The sequence below is a fragment of the Anoplopoma fimbria genome, chromosome 4 (genome assembly GCF_027596085.1).
Source record: "Anoplopoma fimbria isolate UVic2021 breed Golden Eagle Sablefish chromosome 4, Afim_UVic_2022, whole genome shotgun sequence".
In the NCBI taxonomy this organism is placed as follows: Eukaryota; Metazoa; Chordata; class Actinopteri; order Perciformes; family Anoplopomatidae; genus Anoplopoma; species Anoplopoma fimbria.
In genome coordinates this window covers 25052913-25075199 of record NC_072452.1, presented here as the reverse complement: position 1 = coordinate 25075199, position 22287 = coordinate 25052913, and the positions used below count along the sequence as shown (strand labels likewise).

Here is a 22287-nt window from a genome sequence, read left to right as displayed (position 1 = left end):
GGGCTTTACAATCTGGGCACATGCGACATCCTCTGTCCTTCCCTCACATTCACAGGAAAAACTCCCCTAAAAACCCCTTTAACAGGGAGAAAAAAGGAAGAAACCTCTGGGAGAACGACAGAGGAGGGATCCTTCTCCCAGGATGGACAGAATGCAATAGATGTCATGTGTACAGAATGAGCAGCATAACAGAGATACAACACATTCAATGTATATGACATAAATGATTCATATAATAAGACTACTTATAATAACAGCAGCAATTATTACAGTAGAATTATAGCCATGAAAATAGGGATAGTAATGTGACTAATAATAATAATGGAAGTAGCAGTGGGTGTCAGTCGGCTCACAGCAGGAGGCACGACTATGGTCCAGGTTCCACAACGATTCATGGAAACCTGCAGAACGAGAAAGCAAAAGGGCTTCAGGGTGGAAGTAAAGCTAAAATGCTTAATGGTACAGGTAATAGTAATAGTAATGTGACTAGTAATAATAATAATGGTGGTAGCAGTCGGTGTCAGCAGGGCCGTAGCAGGATGCACATCCACGGTCCAGGTACAGCCACGATTTATAGAAGCCTGCGAAGATAAGATAAGATAATCCTTTATTAGTCCCGCAGCGGGGAAATTTGCAGACTTACAACAGCAGAAGCGAGAAAAAATTTGCAGACTTACAACAACAGAAGCGAGAAAGCACAAAGACTCCAGGGTAGAAGCAAGTCAATAAGCGTAATAGTACAGGCAATAATAGTAATGTGACTAATAATGATAGTGGTAGTAGTAGTGGGTGTCAGCAGGGCCTCAGTAGGTGGCACGATGACAGTCCAAATATAACCCCAATTCCTGGGAACCTGCGAGGCGAGAAAGCACAAGAACTCCGGGGAAGAAGCAAAATCAGTAATGTGCATAAATAGGAGATTAATACATAAAGAAGGAGGGAGAGAAGAGGAGAGAGGAGCTCAGCGTATCCTAGGTAGTCCCCCGGCTGTCTAGGCATATAGCAGCATATTTAGGGGCTGGACCAAGGCGAACCTTAACCAGCCCTAACTATAAGCGCTATCAAAAAGGAAGGTCTTAAGCCCGCTCTTAAAAGTGGTGAGTGTGTCTGCCCCCCGGACTGAAACTGGAACCTGGTTCCACAGAAGAGGAGCCTGATAACTGAAGGCTCTGGCTCCCATCCTACTTTTATATACTCTAGGAACCACAAGTAACCCTGCATTGATTGAGCGCAGCTCTCTAGTTGGGTAATATGGAACTATAAGTTCCTTAAGATAAGACGGTGCCTGACCAGTTAGAGCTTTGTAGGTAAGTAAAAGAATTTTAAATTCTATTCTTGATTTAACAGGGAGCCAGTGCAGAGAAGCTAATACTGGAGTAATATGATCTCTTTTCTTAGTTTTTGTTAGAACACGTGCTGCAGCATTCTGGATCAACTGTAAAGATCTAAGAGACCTATTAGAGCAGCCTGATAATAAGGAGTTACAGTAATCTAGTCTAGAGGTAACAAATGCATGAACTAGTTTTTCTGCATCACTTTGAGACAGGATTTGCCTGATTTTCGCAATGTTACGTAAATGAAAAAAGGCTGTCCTTGAGATCTGTTTTATATAAGAGTTAAAAGACAGATCCTGGTCAAAGATAACTCCAAGGTTCTTAACGGTAGTGCTGGATGCTAGAGCAATGCCATCTAGAGAAACTATATCGTTAGATAATTGAATTCGAAGGTGATCTGGACCTAGTAGGATAACTTCTGTTTTTTCAGAGTTTAACATTAAGAAGTTACAGGTCATCCAGGTTTTTATGTCCGTAAGACATGCTTGAAGTTTAGAGAACTGGTTAGTTTCGTCTGGCTTAATTGATAGATATAACTGGGTATCATCTGCATAACAATGAAAGTTTACTGAGTGTTTTCTGATAATATTCCCCAAGGGAAGCATATATAAGGTAAATAAAATAGGTCCAAGAACAGACCCCTGTGGAACTCCGTGACTAACCCTGGTTTTCATCGAGCTTTCATTGTTTACATATACAAACTGAGATCGGTCTGATAAATACGACTTAAACCAGCTAAGTGCGGATTCCTTTAATGCCTATAAGATGCTCCAATCTCTGTAATAGAATTTGGTGATCAATGGTATCAAATGCAGCACTAAGGTCTAGCAATACAAGTACAGAGACAAGTCCTTTGTCTGAAGCTATTAGAAGGTCATTGGTAATTTTCACCAGTGCCGTCTCTGTGCTATGATTCACTCTAAATCCTGACTGAAAATCCTCAAATAAACTATTGTTATGCATAAAGTCACAGAGCTGATTTGCTACTGCTTTCTCAAGGATCTTAGAGAGGAACGGAAGGTTAGATATAGGTCTATAGTTAGCCAACACCTCTGGATCAAGAGTAGGTTTCTTAAGAAGAGGTTTAATTACAGCTAGTTTGAAGGCCTGTGGTACATGGCCCGTCAGTAAAGACAGATTGATAATTTCTAATAAGGAGTTGCTAATTAAAGGTAAAACTTCCTTAAGCAGCCTAGTCGGAATCGGGTCTAAGAGACAGGTGGAAGGTTTAGACTTAGAAATAGTTAGTCAATTGTTGAAGGTCGATGGGAGAAAAGCCATCTAAATATATTTCAGGTTCTACAGCTATGGATCGATCGGTACTGGTTGAGGGCAGTAGATTATAAATTTTTTCTCTAATAGTTAGAATCTTATCATTAAAGAAGTTCATGAAGTCACTACTACTGAGGTTTATAGGAATACACGGCTCAACAGAGCTGTGACTCTCTGTCAGCCTGGCTACAGTGCTGAAGAGAACCCTAGGGTTGTTCTTATTTTTCTCTATTAATGCTGAATAATAGGCTGCTCTAGCATTACGGAGTGCCTTCTTATATATTTTAAGACTGTCTCGCCAGACTAACCGCGCTTCATCCACATTGGTGGAACGCCATATCCTTTCAAGTTTTCGCGATATTTGCTTTAAATCGCGGGTTTGAGGATTATACCATGGAGCAAACCTCCTTTCTTTTATTAGCTTCTTTTTAGAGGAGCTATAGAGTCCAGTGTCATTCAGTGAGCATGCAGCACTATCAACAAGATGGTCAATCTGAGACGGACTAAAGTTAGCGTAGGAGTCCTCTGTTATATTGAGCAATGGTACTGAATAAAACCCTGAAGAAATCGCTTCTTTAAATTTAGCTACAGCATTATCAGATAGACATCTAGTGTAGAAACTTTTGCCTAATGGCGTACACTCTGGTAGAACAAATTCAAAGGTTATTAGAAAATGGTCCGATAAAAGAGAGTTCTGTTGAGAGACAATTACATTTTCTACTTCAATACCATAAACCAGAACAAGGTCGAGGGTATGGTTAAAAGAGTGAGTCGGTTTATGTACACACTGACAGAAGCCAATAGAATCTAGTAATGAACCAAACGCAGTACTAAGGCTATCATTATACACATCCATGAATATTAAAATCCCCTACAATAATAACTTTATCTGTCTTAAGGACTAAACTAGATAAAAACTCTGAGAATTCAGATAGGAATTCAGAATACGCACCTGGTGCACGGTACACTATAACAAATAAAATTGACTTTAATGCTTTCCCGCTCGGGTTTGAAAGACTAAGAACAAGGCTTTCAAATGAGTTGTAATTTAATTTAGGTTTAGGGTTTATTAATAGGCTTGAGTCAAAGATAGCTGCTACTCCACCTCCTCGGCCTGTGCCTCGAGGAATATGAGTATTAATATAACTTGGAGGAGTTGATTCATTAAGGCTAACGTACTCTTCATGACACAGCCAGGTTTCAGTAAGACAAAATAAATCAATATGATTATCTGATATGAAATCATTTACAAGTACACCCTTAGATGACAGAGATCTAATATTTAAGAGTCCACATTTAACTGTCCTGTTTTGATGCACTGTTGCATCGGTTGCCTTAACTTTTATTAAGTTATTTTGCATAACTCCTCTTCTGTTGACTTTAAATAACTGAAGTGGCCGTGGGGCAGACACAGTCTCTATAGGGTTTTGGGTGGGAAACTGGGTGGGTAACTGCTCCAAAGGAAGCGCAGAGAGGTGTGAAAGACTGCGACTCTGCTTCTGCTTCCTGGTCTGAACTCTGGGTCATGGATTAGGTCCACTAATGAACTGGGTCAGATCTACAGACTTTACATATAAAGGAAAGTAATCAGCACATCTATCCGAGGCGAGGACCTTCACGTCTGGTTCGTAGATTGATTTAACACCGCTCATCTTCTCATTTGTTTTCTCATTACTTGTTACTATCGTCACGGCAACAGGAGACGCACGTCTTTTTGAAATGCCTCCCGGGAGCGGACTGATGCTGCTAATTAGTAGAATAGATTGGCTTTTCAATGAGGTTGAAACCTCAAAGGCTGTAATTACCAGCAAGGCCATTTTTTTTAAATTTTTTTTCATCTATTTTTAAGTGACTGTCAATAGATTCATCAACTCATTATTTTTACTTTTTGATGGATCTTGAACATGAAAATTAAGGCCTTTGTTGATGCTTGTGTCGTATTTTATGAAAGGTTTTTGATTAGCTGCATTTCAGTGCAACAAACTAATTAAAATATGATTAATGGGTGTTCACTTTTCATTTAGTCACATTTCACATGTTTGACTCTTGTCATCCCTCTGTGCTCTGACAAAAATGTCTGCTTCAAAATACTGCCCTAAAATGATGTATATTAAATTTCAACTTTCACTGCGTTAAACTTTAGTTGAATTTGAACCTTTTAAATGTCAGTTTGTTAACAAAGAGCCGCTGTTGTTTGTATGGGGAAAAAAACACAAAAAAATGATTATTTTCTGTTAACTAAATGCTAGGGAGACTTTTAACATGATTATTATTTGATGCATTATTATTTCTGTTTCAGACTTTTTCTTTAATTCCCACAATGTCCCTTTCCAAAAATTTCTATAAGAACACTGTAAATTAATATTATTTTCCACTTTCACTCAACTCAACTTTATTCATAATGCTTTATTCATAATGCACCTTTGATACAATCATGCAGCCCCGTGCTTCACAGAGCAAGATTAAAGCAGCACAGACCAAAAACAAAAAATAGACAACAATAAGTAGAATTTTGAAAGAATAAATAAACAAAAAAACAAACAATAAACATTTTAAGATAACTAAAAATGACCTTAGGTAAAAGTCACGTTTAAAAGATATGTCTTAATGTTTCATTTCATTAAGTTAAATATTTAAATTACATCAATCCTGATTAGAACTACAAAATATTCATTCATTTTTAATATTTAACCATTTAAATGCTAGTTTGTTTACATAACAAGAATTTGTTTTTATTTTAATTATTTTCTAATCACTTAAAACTTTGTTTTAACAGTCTTGGATATGGAAACCAGGAAAATAGCATGCATTTTCCCCAATTATGAAACCAGAACTCTAGATTAAAAGCCTGATGTGATAGAAATCATGATTTAATGCTGTAACGGTCGTCGAATCAAAATGTGTGGTTAAAATGGGGACATTTTTATCCCTCAGGGTCACAGTGTTTGTGTGCTCAGTTTATATTCACTTATTATAGTAACTGAGGTTGAACTTCCAACATGTTTATGCTATATTAATTCATATTATTGAACAATTAAAAAGTTAAAATGTCCGTAGTAATGCATATTGGTTAAGTCACATTTCTCCTCCCTTTCCAGGACGTACCAGGTGGTGAAGCTTCTCTACTGTTTCGGTATCTTCATCACCTTCGCCCTGCAGTTCTACGTTCCGGCAGAGATCCTCATTCCTCCGGTTTTGGCTCGCGTGCCTGAGAGGTGGGAGACGCCCGTCAACCTGCTGCTCCGCACCATCTTGGTCATCTTCACATGTGAGTAACAACCAGTCGAAAACTGAATCATGCAGGCCTTCCTGTGCACAGATGCAGGATGCACTGCAATCAGCCCAGACAGCATTTCCTGGTCCCCGACTTCAAACCAGCTTATTGATTTCTGTCTTCCTTTCATTCTATATTCTGATGCAGCCCCCATACAGTAAAGTTCAGCAAAATGGAGCATCCACAATCAACATGCCAGCTGGCACTTTAAAGGGATCCCAGACAATAAAAATCAATGTAGTTTTTTCCCACAAAATGACAAGAAGCTTTAAACTTGCAAGCAGACCACATCCAAGATATGCCTCTTGTTTTTAACAGCTTTATCTTTGTCTCATAGGGACGTTAAATTGAATTTACTAGCCAAAATAGAGTAATATAAACCGGTTATGTATATGTGGACAGGATTTAAGGGAGAATCCTCAAAAGCAAATATATACCCAGAAGGTTTCTGGTTTGAATCTTGTAATTGGCTGTGAAAATTAGCTAGAAAGTCTGTTTTTACAGACTCCTTTTATCCCTGAGTAGCAATAGCTTCAGCTGATTTCACAGATCTGGTTCACTGATGGAGCTGGAAGCGACTGTGACTCCCACTTTTGCGACCAATTACTTCAAGTTACTATGAAACCACAGGAACCAAACAAGGAACCATCTGAAGAACCGTGAAGATTTCAATGAATGAAAGAAAAGGAGACCACAATCGGCGTGTTTGGTTTTTTGTTCACTGTAATCTTAATCAGGAAGCTAAAAAAAATGTCCGTCCCTCGTCCTAATGTCCATATTAACCCACCCAGTTTTTCATTATTCTGTGAATGAGGCGGCACAAAGTTTGATGTTGTCGTGGTCTCTCTGGTTGACCAATCAGAAACAGTCATCCCTTCCCAATAGTTCCTCAACCACTCGAAAATACTGACTTCTTTTAACACATTGAACTACCAAAGAGGATTCTCTTTGTCTCTGGTTCCTCTGTTGGAAGTCTTAACATCTGAACAGCCCCGTGTGAGGTTAGATGGGCCGCTGCTCTCGTAGAATCAGTAATTGGACGAGATGAAACGCTGCTCAAATAATAATATTTCTAACGCCATTCAGCCGGCAAACACGTGAGGTGAAGTAGTGTGTTCATCTTTCCACGTTTCCATCTTTTGTATGATCGCTTTCATCTGTGTGTTGGTGAAGTGCCACCCTTCAAAACCTACCTGTGCTTTTCTGTGTGTGCTTTACACCGGTGGGGAGGATGCTGCGGTCAAGGTGTATCTTAAGGAGTGTGTGTATTGTAGGTCACATGTCCTGGTAACACACAAACTCACATTCCCGAACCAGTCTTCTTCCTCCCCAGATTCAGGTATCAGGAAACAGGCTTTTTATAGCAGCAATAGTCCTCCAGTTTCTATCCATTCCTATTCAGGACTGCTGATCCTCTAAATCTGTTGTAGTGTCTTTTGCCTCCTCTGGCCAGAAAAGAGGGATTCAGTGTGGAGGTGCTGAGGCATGTTGAGGTCAGTAGGGGGCAGAAATTCATCCATTTATTAGATCATTATGTTCCCATTAAAGCTGCCGAGGTTTGAGATTTACAATCACTGTGTAAAACTGGCATTTTATTTTCTCTTCACAACAAAGTTTCAACCAAGTATTTAAGAGCTTGTACTGTGTTAAGGACTTAACACAACGGGGCAGAAAACATATAAAGAAAACCAAAATGCAGATTTTTTTTCTGTTGATTTTTTGCTATCAAACCTTTTTACACCAATGCCGACTCAAATGTTCCCGTTCTGTGCACTCAATCCTGGCTGAGGACAAAGACGTTTGGGCTTCTTCCTGCCCAGTCCTGGAGAAGTGACGTAAAACAGATGGATTTATGGATGGATGCTATTACAAAGTGCTTCTAATAAAAGCAGCCACTAAGTGCTTTATTCAAGTTAGCTCAACATGTTCAACATGGTCTCTAACGCCAGCTGCTAAATTGATTTATTTTTCTCAGTGAGTCTGAATTTAGTTTTGATTATATTAGGTAGCAATATGTGATTGATGGCACAAATCTTATTTTGGATGGATGGGTTGAGAACGGAAAGCTGACATGATGCTAACCAGGGCCTCGCTCTAAAAGGAGAGAGGGTTCAGTCTTTGTTTTAGCTGCTGTTTAAAAAGAAAAGGATAAATGAGGCAATAAATCAATGACCAGTCCTCCAGTAATGAGGATGGAAGGTCACGTTCCAAGAATGTATTTTAAAGCTATAATGGATGTCAAAACGTCAATTTAAACAGCCTGAAGGGAGATATGAAGGGTTTAATAATATGGACTATAAACGTGACAATCTAAAGTTGAGTTTGATACATATTCTGCTTTCACAGCACCAGGGAGTGCTTAAGATCATCATATCATGTATATTTCATTGAGCAGCATCGTATATGAGCGGTAGGAGCAGATGTAGTACGTGAGGGAAATAGAGCAGAGAATGAGATGCTCTGTAGAGGCAGAGATACATAACTTATACAGCTTATTGAACTGATTTCGAGAGACGTCAGTGAGGCTTTTCAATGTGTACAGTTGACACTTCATGAACTGTTATATAACAGAATATGTGTCAAGCAGTTCATTGACATTCCCGTGGAGTGAAACGTTGCTTTGTAGCGCTCCGGGATCTTCATTACATTTATTCGCTGTGAATGGAGCCTGTAGAATAGTATGCGAGTTCTACGTGTTACAGGCTTCTGCACATGCATGTTGATGAGCTAATAAAAGGGAATACATGCATGCATGTGCCACTTCATGTCCGTGGGTCATTTGCAAAGCGGCAAAGTGGTTTCTGTGAGTGTGTGTGTGTTGTGAATATGGAGATGGTGCAGGAACAAGAAAGTACTCCCCTCTAGGGAAATCCGACAGACGCACACTTGAATGAAGGAGTGGAGGGACGGAGGGATGGAAATCATGCATACGTACCAGATTGCTGCTGGTTTTGAATCGGGATACGAGATGAGATTGAAGCAGTGTGTGTCTTATGTGTGGAGTAAAGGCCTCATAGATGTCTCGGTCTTGGTTTCCTATATACAGTCGATGGTTGCAAGGTTATCTTAAATGGAACGTGACCCCTGAACGGCCTTAAACAGAGAAGGTGCATCATTCCTTCTAAGCCTTTTCTGAATGTTGCAAAAGAGATATTCTTATTACTAACGGCAATCACAAACACTAAAACAATGACGCAAAAAACTGGAGCAACTTCTGTGAGTGTTTAGAAGCTTGAAGGATGTTTCATCTAAAAGTTGTTACTTTCCCAAAATACAGGCGATAATGTTCAGCGTGAGGAGGAATTATTTTGTCTCGTTGACATGCTTCTTTACTTAAATGTCTCCGCTCAACGTGGAATCATCTCGGTGGCGATCTACCACTTCAAAATGTGGCTTCCAACCGTTTGGTTGTGAGAAATGTCACAGCGAGTGCGCCGTCTGACCGATGTCACCAAATTCATTCTCTTAATTTCCCTTTCAAGTGGCAGAACTGTGAGTGAACCTTTGTGTTGCTCTGTGTTTTACAGTCGCTACGACAACAAATCCTCTTCTTTCCTCGTCATTGGTTTCAGTTTGATGTTCAGAAGAGTTAAAAGAGAAGGGCGGCCGTGAGCAAACTCTCTCTCTCTCTCTCTCTCTCTCTCTCTCTGCTGAGCTGAGCTGTGTTTTTAAAAAGGTCAGGACATTTCAGTCCAGAGAGATTTCTTTAGTAAACCCTCTATTCTCATTTAGCAGAGGACGGCTGAGGGGTGAAGGAGCTTACTGTTACTGTTGTTCTGGATCAGAGGGCCTCTGACTGACAGCTGTAGGGATGCCTTGTGGCTTTGCCTTTTTTTCTTGCATCTGTATGTGCCATGATACCATTACGTCCCCGGGTTTGACAAGGATCGCCCCGAGGCAGAGTTCTTGGATCGGTGTTTGATCAGGTAATAAATCTCAAATGGGCATTTTAATGTCGAACTGTCTGGTAAATCTGCATTAAGTGATTCTTAACCAAAAGTAGCAGACGGTGGATTTCCATAACAACCTCAAAGGAACAAGCCTTGTTAACCTACGTCAGCCCATCCAGTTGTGATTGATGGCGTTATAGTGAACACTTGGTAAAAGTCACTACTTTTAAAGCTGCATTTGTCTAGTTTTGTTTGGCCATTAGGGTTCAGACCAACACAACAAGTTGATACTCACAGGGTTTGAGTCATGGATCGGATCAGCACAGAAGACAAATGGTTCCAATATAACTTTTAGAGACGCCCCGATCACACTTTTTTGCGCCAATACCAAGTGCCGATCATTGACGTCCATATTGGCAGATACTAATCTGTTTGGTTGTTTTGTTTTGTCCTTGCGGCTGGTCTACTAAAAACTGAAATGAAAAATAAATAAAAAATGTATTTTTATTTATAAAAAACATCTTGTCATTCATAGTTTTAATGGTTTATTATAAGCTTCTTAGAGCTACAGTCAGGAAGTTAAACATATTCAGAATTAATCTCTAATATCTATTTTATAACTTTGAAGGTACTGTAAACACACAAAACATCTCCACATAGTAATGTTGCTAATGGGAAATCCAACCCCATTCTTGCTTTCCACAATAACCCCTTTTGAATGGAGTTTTAAATACACAACCCAGACTTGCTGAGGACTTTTTCTACACAGTGCTAACTGTGTAGAAAAAAACCCTTTAAACTGCACACAGCCAGATTCCACCAAATACAACTGTTTAATTGCCCTTAATCACACAGTGTACTACCAAAAAGTATCTCTTATTTAGAAGCTTAAATGTTCCTTATTTGACCTAATTCAGTTGGCTGTCATTATAGTCACTGGTGCCAAACCTTCTCTGAAGAAAATCAAGGGCAGGGAAGAAATAAAACAACATCCCCTCATCAGAAAGAAAGTTTTCTGTCCTGAGAAAGAGAACTTAAGCCACCAACACTTGATCCTTTCCTCTCTCATCCTCTGGTATCAAACATCACAGACTGGCTGAGTAAGGAAAATATGAGCACGCTGCGGGCAGCTTAGTATCCGGACTTTCAAGTGTTCAAGTTGTGAGAGTTTGTACATTTGCACCAGGTGGTAGTTACTGAGCGACTGCAGTGCAGCTTTAAACACAGGAGGGTCGGCAGAATGTCAAACAGAACCACCGTCACTGCTGTGACTCTGAAGCCACAGTCAGGATTTTTGGGGAAGAACCGCCAACAATGGAAGCCGTGCTGGCCGATACGGATCACCGATCATGGTAATAAAATCTAGAGATGAGAAAGTATCATGAATTGATAATTCTTTGTTTATGGGCAGCCAACATGTGCAACATATTCCACTCTCTCTCTCTTAGAGACCTTTTTATACAGAGACCCCTCATTTTACACTGAACAATTAATTGTGATTTTAGATAGCATGCCGGCATGACGTGAAACTCACGGCATCTAGTGTGTGTGTAGACCAGGTGGCAACCTCTGTTTCTGCAGAGTAAGGCCAATGTGGAAGTGTCTTAAACCTGCATTCTCTCTCCTGTCCATCAGGGGGCGACTCCTCTGGTTGTATAGAAGTCTATGAGAAAATGACTCTACTTCTCTCTTGATTTATTCCCTCAGTAAACATTGTAAACATGAGTTTATGGTCTCAATCTCTAGTTTCAAGTCTTCTTCAATACAGCATGATGTTCATTTAGTAAATGATGCTCCATTTAGAGTCAAACAGACCATAAAGCAGGGGATGCTTTAGGGGCGGGGCTATACACTGATTGACAGGTGGACACCAGAGACGTATACAAGGTGGCTACTGTGATTGACAGGTCGTTGACAGATTAACATCTTGTTTCAGAGGATGAACCTTTTTTTTTATTTTGAAAAAGGCATAAATCAAGTCAACAGAATATCTGTAGTTTATATCCCAGAGGATAAACCCTTTTTTGGTTTCAACAGCCCGCTGCTTTGCCTCTTGTTCGTTCAGTCAAACACTTTCAGATGTTTTGAGGAACGAAGTGACGAACGTCGCAGCTTCTGTTCACCGGATCACACGGCCTTTTGTGATTGTGTCATTGTTTGGCACCTTGCAGGTATCACACAATGAAATGTTATTTCGAACAAATGACATGACAGGCTAGAAAAGGTCCGTTGATGACATTTTGTCGTCGTACAAAGAAAGTCTGGCAGCCCATCACGCTGTGGTACCAGACAATCTGGTTTTGTGTTGTGTAAAGAGTTTTTTCCCCTTTTATAAACCTTTGTTCAATCACTGTTTGTGATTTTACCCTTGACGCATTTTTGCCCTTTTTTATCTTTATTTCCATTTAGTATAGAAACACTAAATACACTAAGATGATTAAGAGCCGTGTTTGTTTTCAACACCTTTGTAAGACATAGTTTAACCGTTGAGTGGCAGGAGAACGTTATTATGTCCTTAGCTTGCTCGGATGTTGTTTTTTTTCCACATTAAAAGCAAAAGTTAAAACCTGTCTCTACCTTTAGACCAACACTGCCCACTCACAAATGTGACCATCTGTTCTCATAATCTGAACGTTCCTATCTTTTTAAGGCAATATGATAACTTGATCCTTGGAAATCACTGAAATTTCAGAACACACATGTACAAACACAACGCGGAACAAAAAGCTCACATTAGATGTCAAATAAAAACAAACACTGTAATAAAATAGTGTTTGTTTTTATTTGACATCTAATGTGAGCTTTTTGTTCCGCGTTGTGTTTGTACATGTGTGTTCTGAAATTTCAGTGATTTCCAATATGATAACTTGATCCTTGGGATCAAGTCATCATATTGGTATGGATTGGTATGGATTTATTCATGAAACCGGGCCTCTAAGCAAGCAGCAAACATCCGTAATTATCATATTCTCCCTCACAGCCTTACAATTTAGAGCAATCATTTTACAAAATTGAATATACAGAAGGAAAACAGTCATCTGCGTTTGTTGTAATTCCACGCTGAAGCCACGACAAACACTTCACTGTCTCTGTTTGTACTTTAGCCTGCTCACATATGACATCCAGGCGGCTCAATCAAAGCCTAATGCCTCTTATTTATGTTCAACACTGGGGGTCTTGTTTTTTATACGCCAGAGTACTTCACGGATTGTTAAAACACTGTAATAAAATAGTGTTTGTTTTTATTTGACATCTAATGTGAGCTTTTTGTTCCGCGTTGTGTTTGTACATGTGTGTTCTGAAATTTCAGTGATTTCCAATAAGTGCAGCAGTGAAATAACACGCTTTTACAGAGTGAGTGCTTTCACATTGTTGGTTTAAACCTCTGGATTATATAGTGCTTTGGGGCGAGTGACTAAGGGGCTTGGTGTGCAGCTGGTTCCATGCACTTGTTGTTAAATTCAGTGTGACTCTTTAGAAAAACACTCAGTCTACTTAAAACTACAATCAAGTTGTTTTATGTCGATAATTTCTCTAAGATCTTCTTCAGTGACTGGTGAAAGGCAGAATGGAGGCACATCTGTTGTACTTTTATATACTTATAGGGACAGTGGTGGTGAATATTTCACATGTAAAGGTTTAGGAATGGACTGCCAGACATACAACACACCTCATGTAGAGTTTGAGCTCTTGAGCTAGAGGAAATCACCAGCAGTACAACTACTAAAAAGTTACATTTTCAAAGGTTTGGAGAAACTCCTACAATGCTGCACTGGGAACATTCAACGTATAACATCAAAGGCAAAAAGGGTTTTCTGTACCTTGATAGCTCACTATGGCTGATTCTTCTTGTAATATTCCCCCCACAAGAGTACCAAATATATCCATATCTTTTCATGTTGACCAATTTTTCTTGAACTATCGCACCACTTACTAGTTTTTTTTTACTTTGCGACAGTAAAGGGAGGCTTTTAACGTGAAGCAGCAACAGCAGGAAGTGATTGACTTCAGAATCTAACACAGCTAAAATATATATAAATCCAATTTGGCTGGAAAGCAGGAGTGTAGGAATGAAACTGAACTCCGAACCAAAGAGATGCAGTCAGTCAGTTTCACTTTTACTGCTGCTTGAATATCTAAGCTTTGTTTATCAGAAACAAACATCAAAACCACAATTCTATATATGCTTTGTGGTATCTGCCCCTTTTTCGTAACTCTCTTCTGGTCTTACTGAAGTTTTTACTGGTTAAATAAAAGTTAAATGAAATAAATAATCATCACATTACCTCGAGCAGACTGTCACCTCCTGATGAAATTAATTGAAACCCACACAGCTCATAGGGGGAGGTTTTAATTACAGCTCCTGCTACTTTTTTTCATTCTAAACAACCGTGAGCCACGATTAATTGAATTGGTAACTGCGATGAGTGAACATCCTGTTTCCACGGTTTTGACTACTCTTGCAAAGAACCCAAAGGCCTGAAATAATCTATTTCATTTCCTCAGAAGTTCTAACCGTTATTGAAGGATTGCAGAGGAAGGAAATGTTTGTACTTTTCTACAAGCTCCTGCTAGATATATGCCCACCTCAGGCCCACATGTAATGTCTCTTAGTCAAGTGAAAATGATTTATATTTGATGCTGGAGTCATGATGACTCGTACTGGCTCGAGGGAGATACAAAGGAGCGCTTTGAAAAATGAAGGTACATAAAACTACACTTCATTTTTTCCTTATATACATTAAAATATATATAAAGTAATGAATTATATGTAAAAATATGATAATGCTAAATAGCTTTGTTAAGTAGTTGTGCAACTAACGATTATTTACATTATCGATTAATTATAGTCATTTATTGTTAATATTTATAAATGGTGAACAGACAGAGTCTATGCTCGCGTCTCAGGCTCTTTTCGCATGCTACCATTAGCATGCTAACATGCTCACAATCTGTGAAAGATGAGGCTCTGCTAATGGTTTAGGGTGGTGTCCTCTTTGGGAACATATCTGTGGCACCTTGCTACCATTAGCATGCTAACATGCAAATGAATCACAATGCAAATGTTGATGAAAGATGATAAGCATGGGTAGTGAATGGCTGAATGTTAGCGGACTCTGTTTTCAATGTTGCTTGGTGCTTGATGGACAATTTAATGCATTAATCACAAGTACAGCTGTTTGTACTTTTCGAATGCATCTTGTTGTGCGACCCTGTGTTGCATTTGGTCATAAACCTGAGTTTTTCAGGCATTTGGTCATAAACCATTTCTGACCTGGTGATGGCGCTATATGAAAAGTCAATAGATCATCAAACTCACTACAATTCATTCAGTGGGAATCATTAAAGTCTGTACTAAATTTCACACCAATACATCAAATAGTTGTCGAGGCATTTCAACGATACTTTTGTGGTGGCCTGTTTTGTTTTGTCTTGTCAAAACCCAGAGATATATCAATGAGAACATCAGCAAATTTGTCAAGCTGTAACCAGAGAAAGTTGAGGAGACTGAACTGATTTATTGATCACTCTAAATTGGCTACAAATGACAGCACTATAATAAGCAGGGCTTGCTGTGTAAATCCCCCAGATATCAACACTAAATCAGATCTTCTAGTAAGATGTAAGTTCCTCGCCGTCGCAGCCTCATGATTCTTTTCCCGTCTGGTTCAGTGCACCTGAATGCGTCCGTGCGTAAGAGCTACAGCGTAAAGTGATTCATCTCGAGCACCGTCTGTTGTTTGTAGAAGAGTTTTTGTTGCCGACTCATCACTGTGACGGAGCAGCGGGAGAACTGGAGCTGAGCCAGGGGTCATGTCTTCAGACAGAATGGCAGGCGAGGTGCGTTTGATTCCAGGTTAATGATCGTTGGAGGTCACGGTTGGTTTGTTGAAATGATGGACTCCGCTGGCCAAATTTAGAAAATTGCATTTCAGCATATTTCAGAGTTTTATAACTTTATCTTCCTCTTTGGAACAGGACGGTTTATAGATTTGTCTTTCATAAGGTGCTCTGACAAACAAAATGCTGTAGTTGGAACATCACAGGCTTCAATGATCAACAGGAAAGATGAACAAAACACTGAGCCGGCTCATGTTCAAAGAGTCAATTATAGCCAATTATATACTATTGTAGCCGGCAGCAAGGACTTATGGTCACCATTAAAGGTATTTATACAAACTGGAATAATCTGCAAAAAGTGATGTGAAGGCGAAGTTAAGAACGATGTGTATAAAGCATTAAGTAGGAGGATGATGTTATCGAGCTGCGATTCTCAACCAGAGTTAGAATAGTTCATTTCTTTGTTCCTGCATGTGGAGTTAAAGAAATAGTCAGTCAACCCCTTCTGCACAAGTTCTTAGTAATTATTTAAGACCTCTCTGAACCAGTTAACTTAAAGATAGAACACATTTACATATGTCTGTTGACAAAACACAGACGGACAAAACAACAGTTCAGAAAAAAACCGGTGTAATTGCCTTAACTGTCCCTATAAATGGATTCCACTGTTTGTTTGTGATATTCTGCAGATGCAGTTATTAGATTATACCCTTAGAATATGCCTTCCGCTTAGCACTTATTGTATTCGTATTAGTTTGTTGCACTTATTGTATTCGTATTAGTTTGTTTCTGTACTTTTGCTCTGGTTTATGCTCTTAGATGCTTGTTTAAGAAAGGAGATGCACGTATGACTTCTGGTGACTAGTAGTTCTCTTGAATACCTATGTTGAATACACTTCCTGTAAGTCGCTTTGGATAAAAGCGTCTGCTAAATGACTGTAATGTAATAATGTAATGTAATGTAATATCCGTTGTAGATAGATTGCCATTTTTCACGGCTTCCTCTGTAAAAACTTTGCAGATGCGATCCCCAAAGATATGAGGTGCATTTTTCACGAGGTCACTCAGTCACCTTCCCTGTATCGACCTTCATCACGTCGCCTCTCTTCTGCGACGTCTTCGTCGTCCTCTGAAGGAGTCTTTGAAGGCTCGTTACGATCTCGAGGCGTCTCTCCTTCAAGCTTCAAATGTGGTTTTGAAGAGAAGCCTTCAACAAGGAGAGAGGGGGGGCTCTTTTTCCTGGTTTTACCCCGCGGGGACCGTGAAGCGGCAAGGTCGCTTTTGAATGAATACTCGTCACACAACAGCTCCACATTGCCGTCGCCCACCCACCCCCGAGGCTAATTTGGTAGAGTTTTGTGAACATGCAGCGGTGAGCGATTGATTCTGGTTCAAAGAGTCTTTTATCAACCGCCGGTAATGGGTGTCCGACGTACAGAGCAACAAGGACACCGCGATGTGTCCACCGGAGAAGGTGCTAAGGTAGAGACTGAGAGATGGAGCGTGTGTTTGTGTTTGTCCTTCCAGGTGTGTCCATGCGAGTAACGACTTTTCAAACGTTTCGGACCTACTCCTCGGTCGTGACAATGCAGCGCGCCGGCTTTTTCCGTTGCTTTTGTCCGAGTCCCGTCACTGTTTATTCCTGTCTTTGCAGCAACGACTGAAGATGACTCGGGTCTCCCCGGTGACCGTGACCACCGACGCATGAAAAACGTCAATCCGCTCAATAAAGCTCTGTTGTGTCACAACGAGCGCCTCTGTCCTCTCCGTCTCTATTTGTCTTCCCCATTGCGTGGTCGTCTTTGTGACATCTGCCATCCCTTTTACGCCTCTTCCTTTTATTCCCACGATGCCGTTCAAACATCCCTCTTTTCTTCATTGTCTCCTGAACCTCCTCTGCCCTGTTATGTACTTCAGTTCTGGTTGTAACAGAAGAACCTTTCCCTTTTTATGTCTTCTTCAGGGCAGCTGTTTCCTCAACTGGCTCTTCTGTTGCACATAATCACTCTTCTGTACATCAGAAAAGATGCTCGTTGCCAAAGAGATGGTTTTAAATTCTCCAAAGAGGCCAAAGGTTGCAGACTTAATGAGTTTTTTAAGTCCGAGTATCTTTAAATTTCAAATTTTTTTTGTCTGTCCCTCAAAAAAATCCCCTTCCTTTTTTGTTAGATGTAAACGTCAAACCGTGAAGATGCCGTCACAGGAAAGAGTCAGAGAGCTGGACGAGTTTCACCAGACTTACTTCATGATGTTTGGAGCTCAGTTTTATATTGTTTCAGTAGAAATACTGGAAGCTCGTTTCCAAAAAGAACCGGATCAATCACGATGGAGTTGGCAGAGAAAAGCAGTTTTCAGTGAGATACAAGATTCAGATATAATTCATAACAATTTTTTTTTACAAAGAAAACATTTAGGTGTTTCATTTCCAAAATAAAAATTTACGTTATTTAGTTTCTTGTAAGACGATACTGTTTTCGTTTTCTCTACATTTTTGTTGGGGGTTACTGTGGGTCTTAAACACAATGAGAGACTTATAAACAAAACCAGTCTTTATCAAAATAAAACCGCTAAAATGCAAATATTTAGTTTTTAAAATGTTACCTGAAGGTACAAAAGTTGTTTTCAAATGGGAGACCCTCAAAGTGTTCGGAGAGGAATCTGTGTGTTCAAGAACAATTAGTGAGGACTCAAAAATAATATAGTATTCTAGTCAAACGATGAACCAACTGTTGTGAGGAATTCAAATCTTATATAACATATTTTAACAGATATGAGATGGATGATCAGAGATGGGTTGTTTAGATTTTTGTGCCTGCACAGAGGTTATGTGCTCGGTTGTGCGTGTGACTCTGTGCGACCTTAACTCTGTCCACGGCTAATCACTCATTCTGCTGCAGCAAACTGCCAAATCATTTTGGGGAGGACAGTTATGGCTGCATAGTCAAGGACTTCTTGTGGTTGCAGTGACTCACAGTTTCTAAAAAACACCTTGTGCTACCTGTTTAATACTGCCATTGACTATTGACTATTCAGAAGTTTAAAAAGCTGAGATAAGATAAAGTTCAGAGCCTATACAGTCTGTGCTTTAACGAAAATATGCCTCTCTGCTCTTCCTCCTCCAGGCGCCCTCGCCGTCCTGATACCGGAGCTGGACCTCGTCATCTCATTGGTCGGCTCGGTCAGCAGCAGCTTCCTGGCGCTGATCTTCCCGCCCATCCTTCAGATCTTAACTTTTCACACGGAGGGCACGCTGTCGCCACCAGTGACCATCAAGAACATCGTCATCAGCCTGATCGGGCTGATCGGGTTCCTCACGGGAACCTACGTCGCCATCGAGCAGATCATCACCCGTAACGCTCAGAAGCGGGAGGAGACGTTCTCCTCCTTCAGGGTCCAGTGAAATGACTGTTGGAACGTGGAAATATCACACAAGGACATTTAGAAACCATTTTTATTTTATTTTATTCCTCGTCTTGCTGCTGTTGGACACGGTGGCCATTTTTATCGTTAATCTATCACGCGTTTAAGCATTATGTGAAGCTGTAAGGATTTGTGGTGCTTGGTGTTTCATTGTGTCACTGCTATACAACAGTTTAACGTCATATCATGACATGCCAACTGCTGGTTACTCATATTTAATCAAGTCCAGGATATTTTGTGCAATCTCATGAAACGTATGATAAAAAATGATTCCTTCATGTAGCTTCAAAAGGTTTTTAGAGGTTAGTTTTTATTTAAAACCAGAATATATTGATATTTTATCAAATAACATCACATATTGATATCAATTAGGTATTTTTAAACGTTCACTTTAGAAGCTGATATTTAGTTGACTGGTTAACGGCTTCCCATTTAGAGTTTGACCACCTTCCACCTCATTTAGAGAAAAATCAATAATTGTTTGTCGCACTTTGATTTTATGCCTTATTAGTTTAACGGTACTACTATGACATAAACGACACAACACACAGACTCTTAATCAAGTAACTGTAACTTAACCAAATATAGAAAAATGAAAGGGTTGAGTATCAAAAATGTTTTTGTTTGTTTATTGGACACAGTTTCAATAAACAAAAAACCATTCAGGTATTTTATGAATGGAAGCCCAGGGAGGAAAAATTTGAAAACAAAACTTCTGGTGATTCATTTTCTTTTTTTTTAATCTGTGTTTCTATGTGTTTGTTGTTGTAATACTAATTTCAGCCATAAGTAAATATCTCTTGGTCTGAATAGGACTTTAGTCCAACATGTGGTGGTGGTAAACTTCAGCCTCTTGTGGCCGAAATGAGTATTACAACAACAAACATAGATCCTAATAAATTAAAATCACCCATCAAAACGTTTTTTCCTCTCCTGTTCTTAAGGAATAAAAACAAGAGAAAATAATTTACATTATACTTACAAAATGAATCACCAGATTTAATTTTTTTCTCATTTTCCTCTCGGGGCTTCTGTAGAATTTTCCTTTTCTATTTTGCTCAATGGGATCCTGACAGCGAGGTTAAACATGTCCAAACGTGTGCATAGTGTTTACAATAGTGTTTAAAAGAATGGAAGTAAATTACGTTTACTAAAGGAAAAATTAGGAGTCTGTGTCTCGTAATTTTGAGATATTAATTCCTGACTGTTGACTACGGATGTTGCAATCACGAGATACTGGAGAAAATGATTCCTAATGTCCTTATGTACATAAAGGCAACACGATTATTTCATAAAGAGATGATGAGAGGAGTGGTTTTGTTGTCTGTAGTCGTCCTCACAATGACCCAAAATCACATAAAGCTTGAACATCTGGCTCAAGAAAAGCTCAAAGGGAAAACAGACGACATCATGACGAGACGAAGAATATTTATATTTTACTGTATATTTGATTTTAAAGCTTTTTTTTTACTGTCTACATTTTTTGGGTTGGCATTTTTGCAGGAACAAGAAACACAGGATTTTATGAAAACCCAGATGAATAAATCTCATTGATACTCAACCCCAAAATAAATTCACCTTTATATCAACAAAAACATTGAGTTATAAAAATATATCGGACTTTAAAAAACTTAGTTGGACTGTTTTCATGTAGGAACTCTTCTGGATAAAACTTGTTTTTTCTTTTCTTTAAAACTTTTTGTTGTTCCAATTCCTTTTTGTTTTCACATGTTTTTATTTTTTAATATATTAACAAAAATAATGGTTTGGGGTATTTTTTTTTTATTCCACATTATGCATTTTTAAGACTAACAGCTAAACCTTGAAAATGTTATATTATGTTTAATAACAGAGAGACTCTGCTTGTAATTTATTGTAATATGTATGTAATATAAAATATGCATTTTAATTACCAGCCATAGGTATTAAATCCATAAATCCCCGTACTATAAGTTCATTTTAAAGCTTCTGCACTGTTGTGTGTGTCTTCAGTGTTTATGTGGCCGTATGCAGACGACTTGTTGTTTCAGAACTCAAAGCTATGAGCCTTATGTTTAAAGCATTTGTAACAGCTGTCACTTTTGTGTATATATCCATTTGTTGCACATGTAAATGTCCACACACAAAATGTTAAGTCTCATTTTATATACCCATGTTTCTCCTACAATATATGCTAAATTAGATTTTCTCCACTGGACACTTTAAGAGGATGAAGAGGATGATGATGATGATGTGCCGATTCCCCAAAGAAAACTAATTTAACTTTGTTCGCCTTCATTTAGGCGGCAAACTTTATTCTTAATCAATTCATTATTTTTCAATCGCTGAATTGTTTTTAAACAAACGCCCAATTATAGGTCTCCGAGGCGAACAGTGTAAAAAGCTGCAAATGTTTGAGATTTTGTATTTGATAAATGAATTCAAACAGATAAAACCCATAAAATGTCACTTTAGTGCTCAGTCATCTCTTAATTCCTTCATGAATAAATAACATTCAAAAGTATCCGTGTGTGCTTTGCTGTCTTTTTTTTAAGGTATTTGCTAAAAACTTTTTGTTCTTGTTTTCCAAAAGCAACTGTTGATGTTGGCGCCCCCTGTGGACACAAGTAGGTGGTGTTTCAATGAGCACCATCATCCCTGGTGTTGTAAAGTGCATTTGTTTCGGAAGCCAGTGAAAGAAAGACCCACCCTCCTGTTCACCCTGTTCACCGTTCCCGCTGTTAGCACCGTTAGCTTCCAGTCGCCGACTCAGCCGTCGCCATGTTGAGAGCCGTTGAGAGGCAAAAGATGTGGTCCGAAATATCGAATTTAGCACCTTTTTAAAGCAACATTTCGGGTTGTAAATGATTTTATCTTTTTGTGAAAAATGACAAATCAAAAACAACCTTTTGCATCACCTCATTGTTCCAACTGCGTTGCGTTTTATTCAAAAATGTAGCAAAAATTCAAAAAAAAAATTGCCATACATTTTAGTGGGAATAATTTCCTAAAAATGTCCAAACAATGTGTGAAAATATGTCCTATAATTGACCGTATTTGTAGGTGAAACATTCAAATGTAATCAAAAACAATTATATGAAACTGTTCACTTTTCAACCAACTTTACTCCTGGTTTTCTTTTTTTTATATATCCATTTGGAATATTTTGTGAAATTACAGAAATTATAAAACACATGAATACTTATTGTATTCGTATCAGTTTGTTGCACTTATTGTTTTCGTAGTAATTTGCCTCTGCACTGTACTTTTGCTCTGG

The 22287-nt window shown here is 39.0% G+C and overlaps 1 protein-coding gene across 4 annotated transcripts in view; it reads left to right on the top strand.

Moving 5' to 3' along the window:
* Nucleotides 1-21479, top strand: part of slc36a1 (solute carrier family 36 member 1) — a 37802-nt gene extending 16323 nt beyond the window's left edge. For all 4 annotated transcript variants that reach the window (XM_054597875.1, XM_054597874.1, XM_054597872.1 and 1 more), the window contains exons 11-12: nt 5705-5874; nt 18734-21479. In XM_054597875.1, the coding sequence (XP_054453850.1) occupies nt 5705-5874; nt 18734-19011 (448 nt within the window). In that variant the 3' untranslated portion in view covers nt 19012-21479. The remainder of the gene's footprint in view (nt 1-5704; nt 5875-18733) is intronic.
* The last annotated feature ends 808 nt before the right edge of the window (nt 21480-22287 follow it).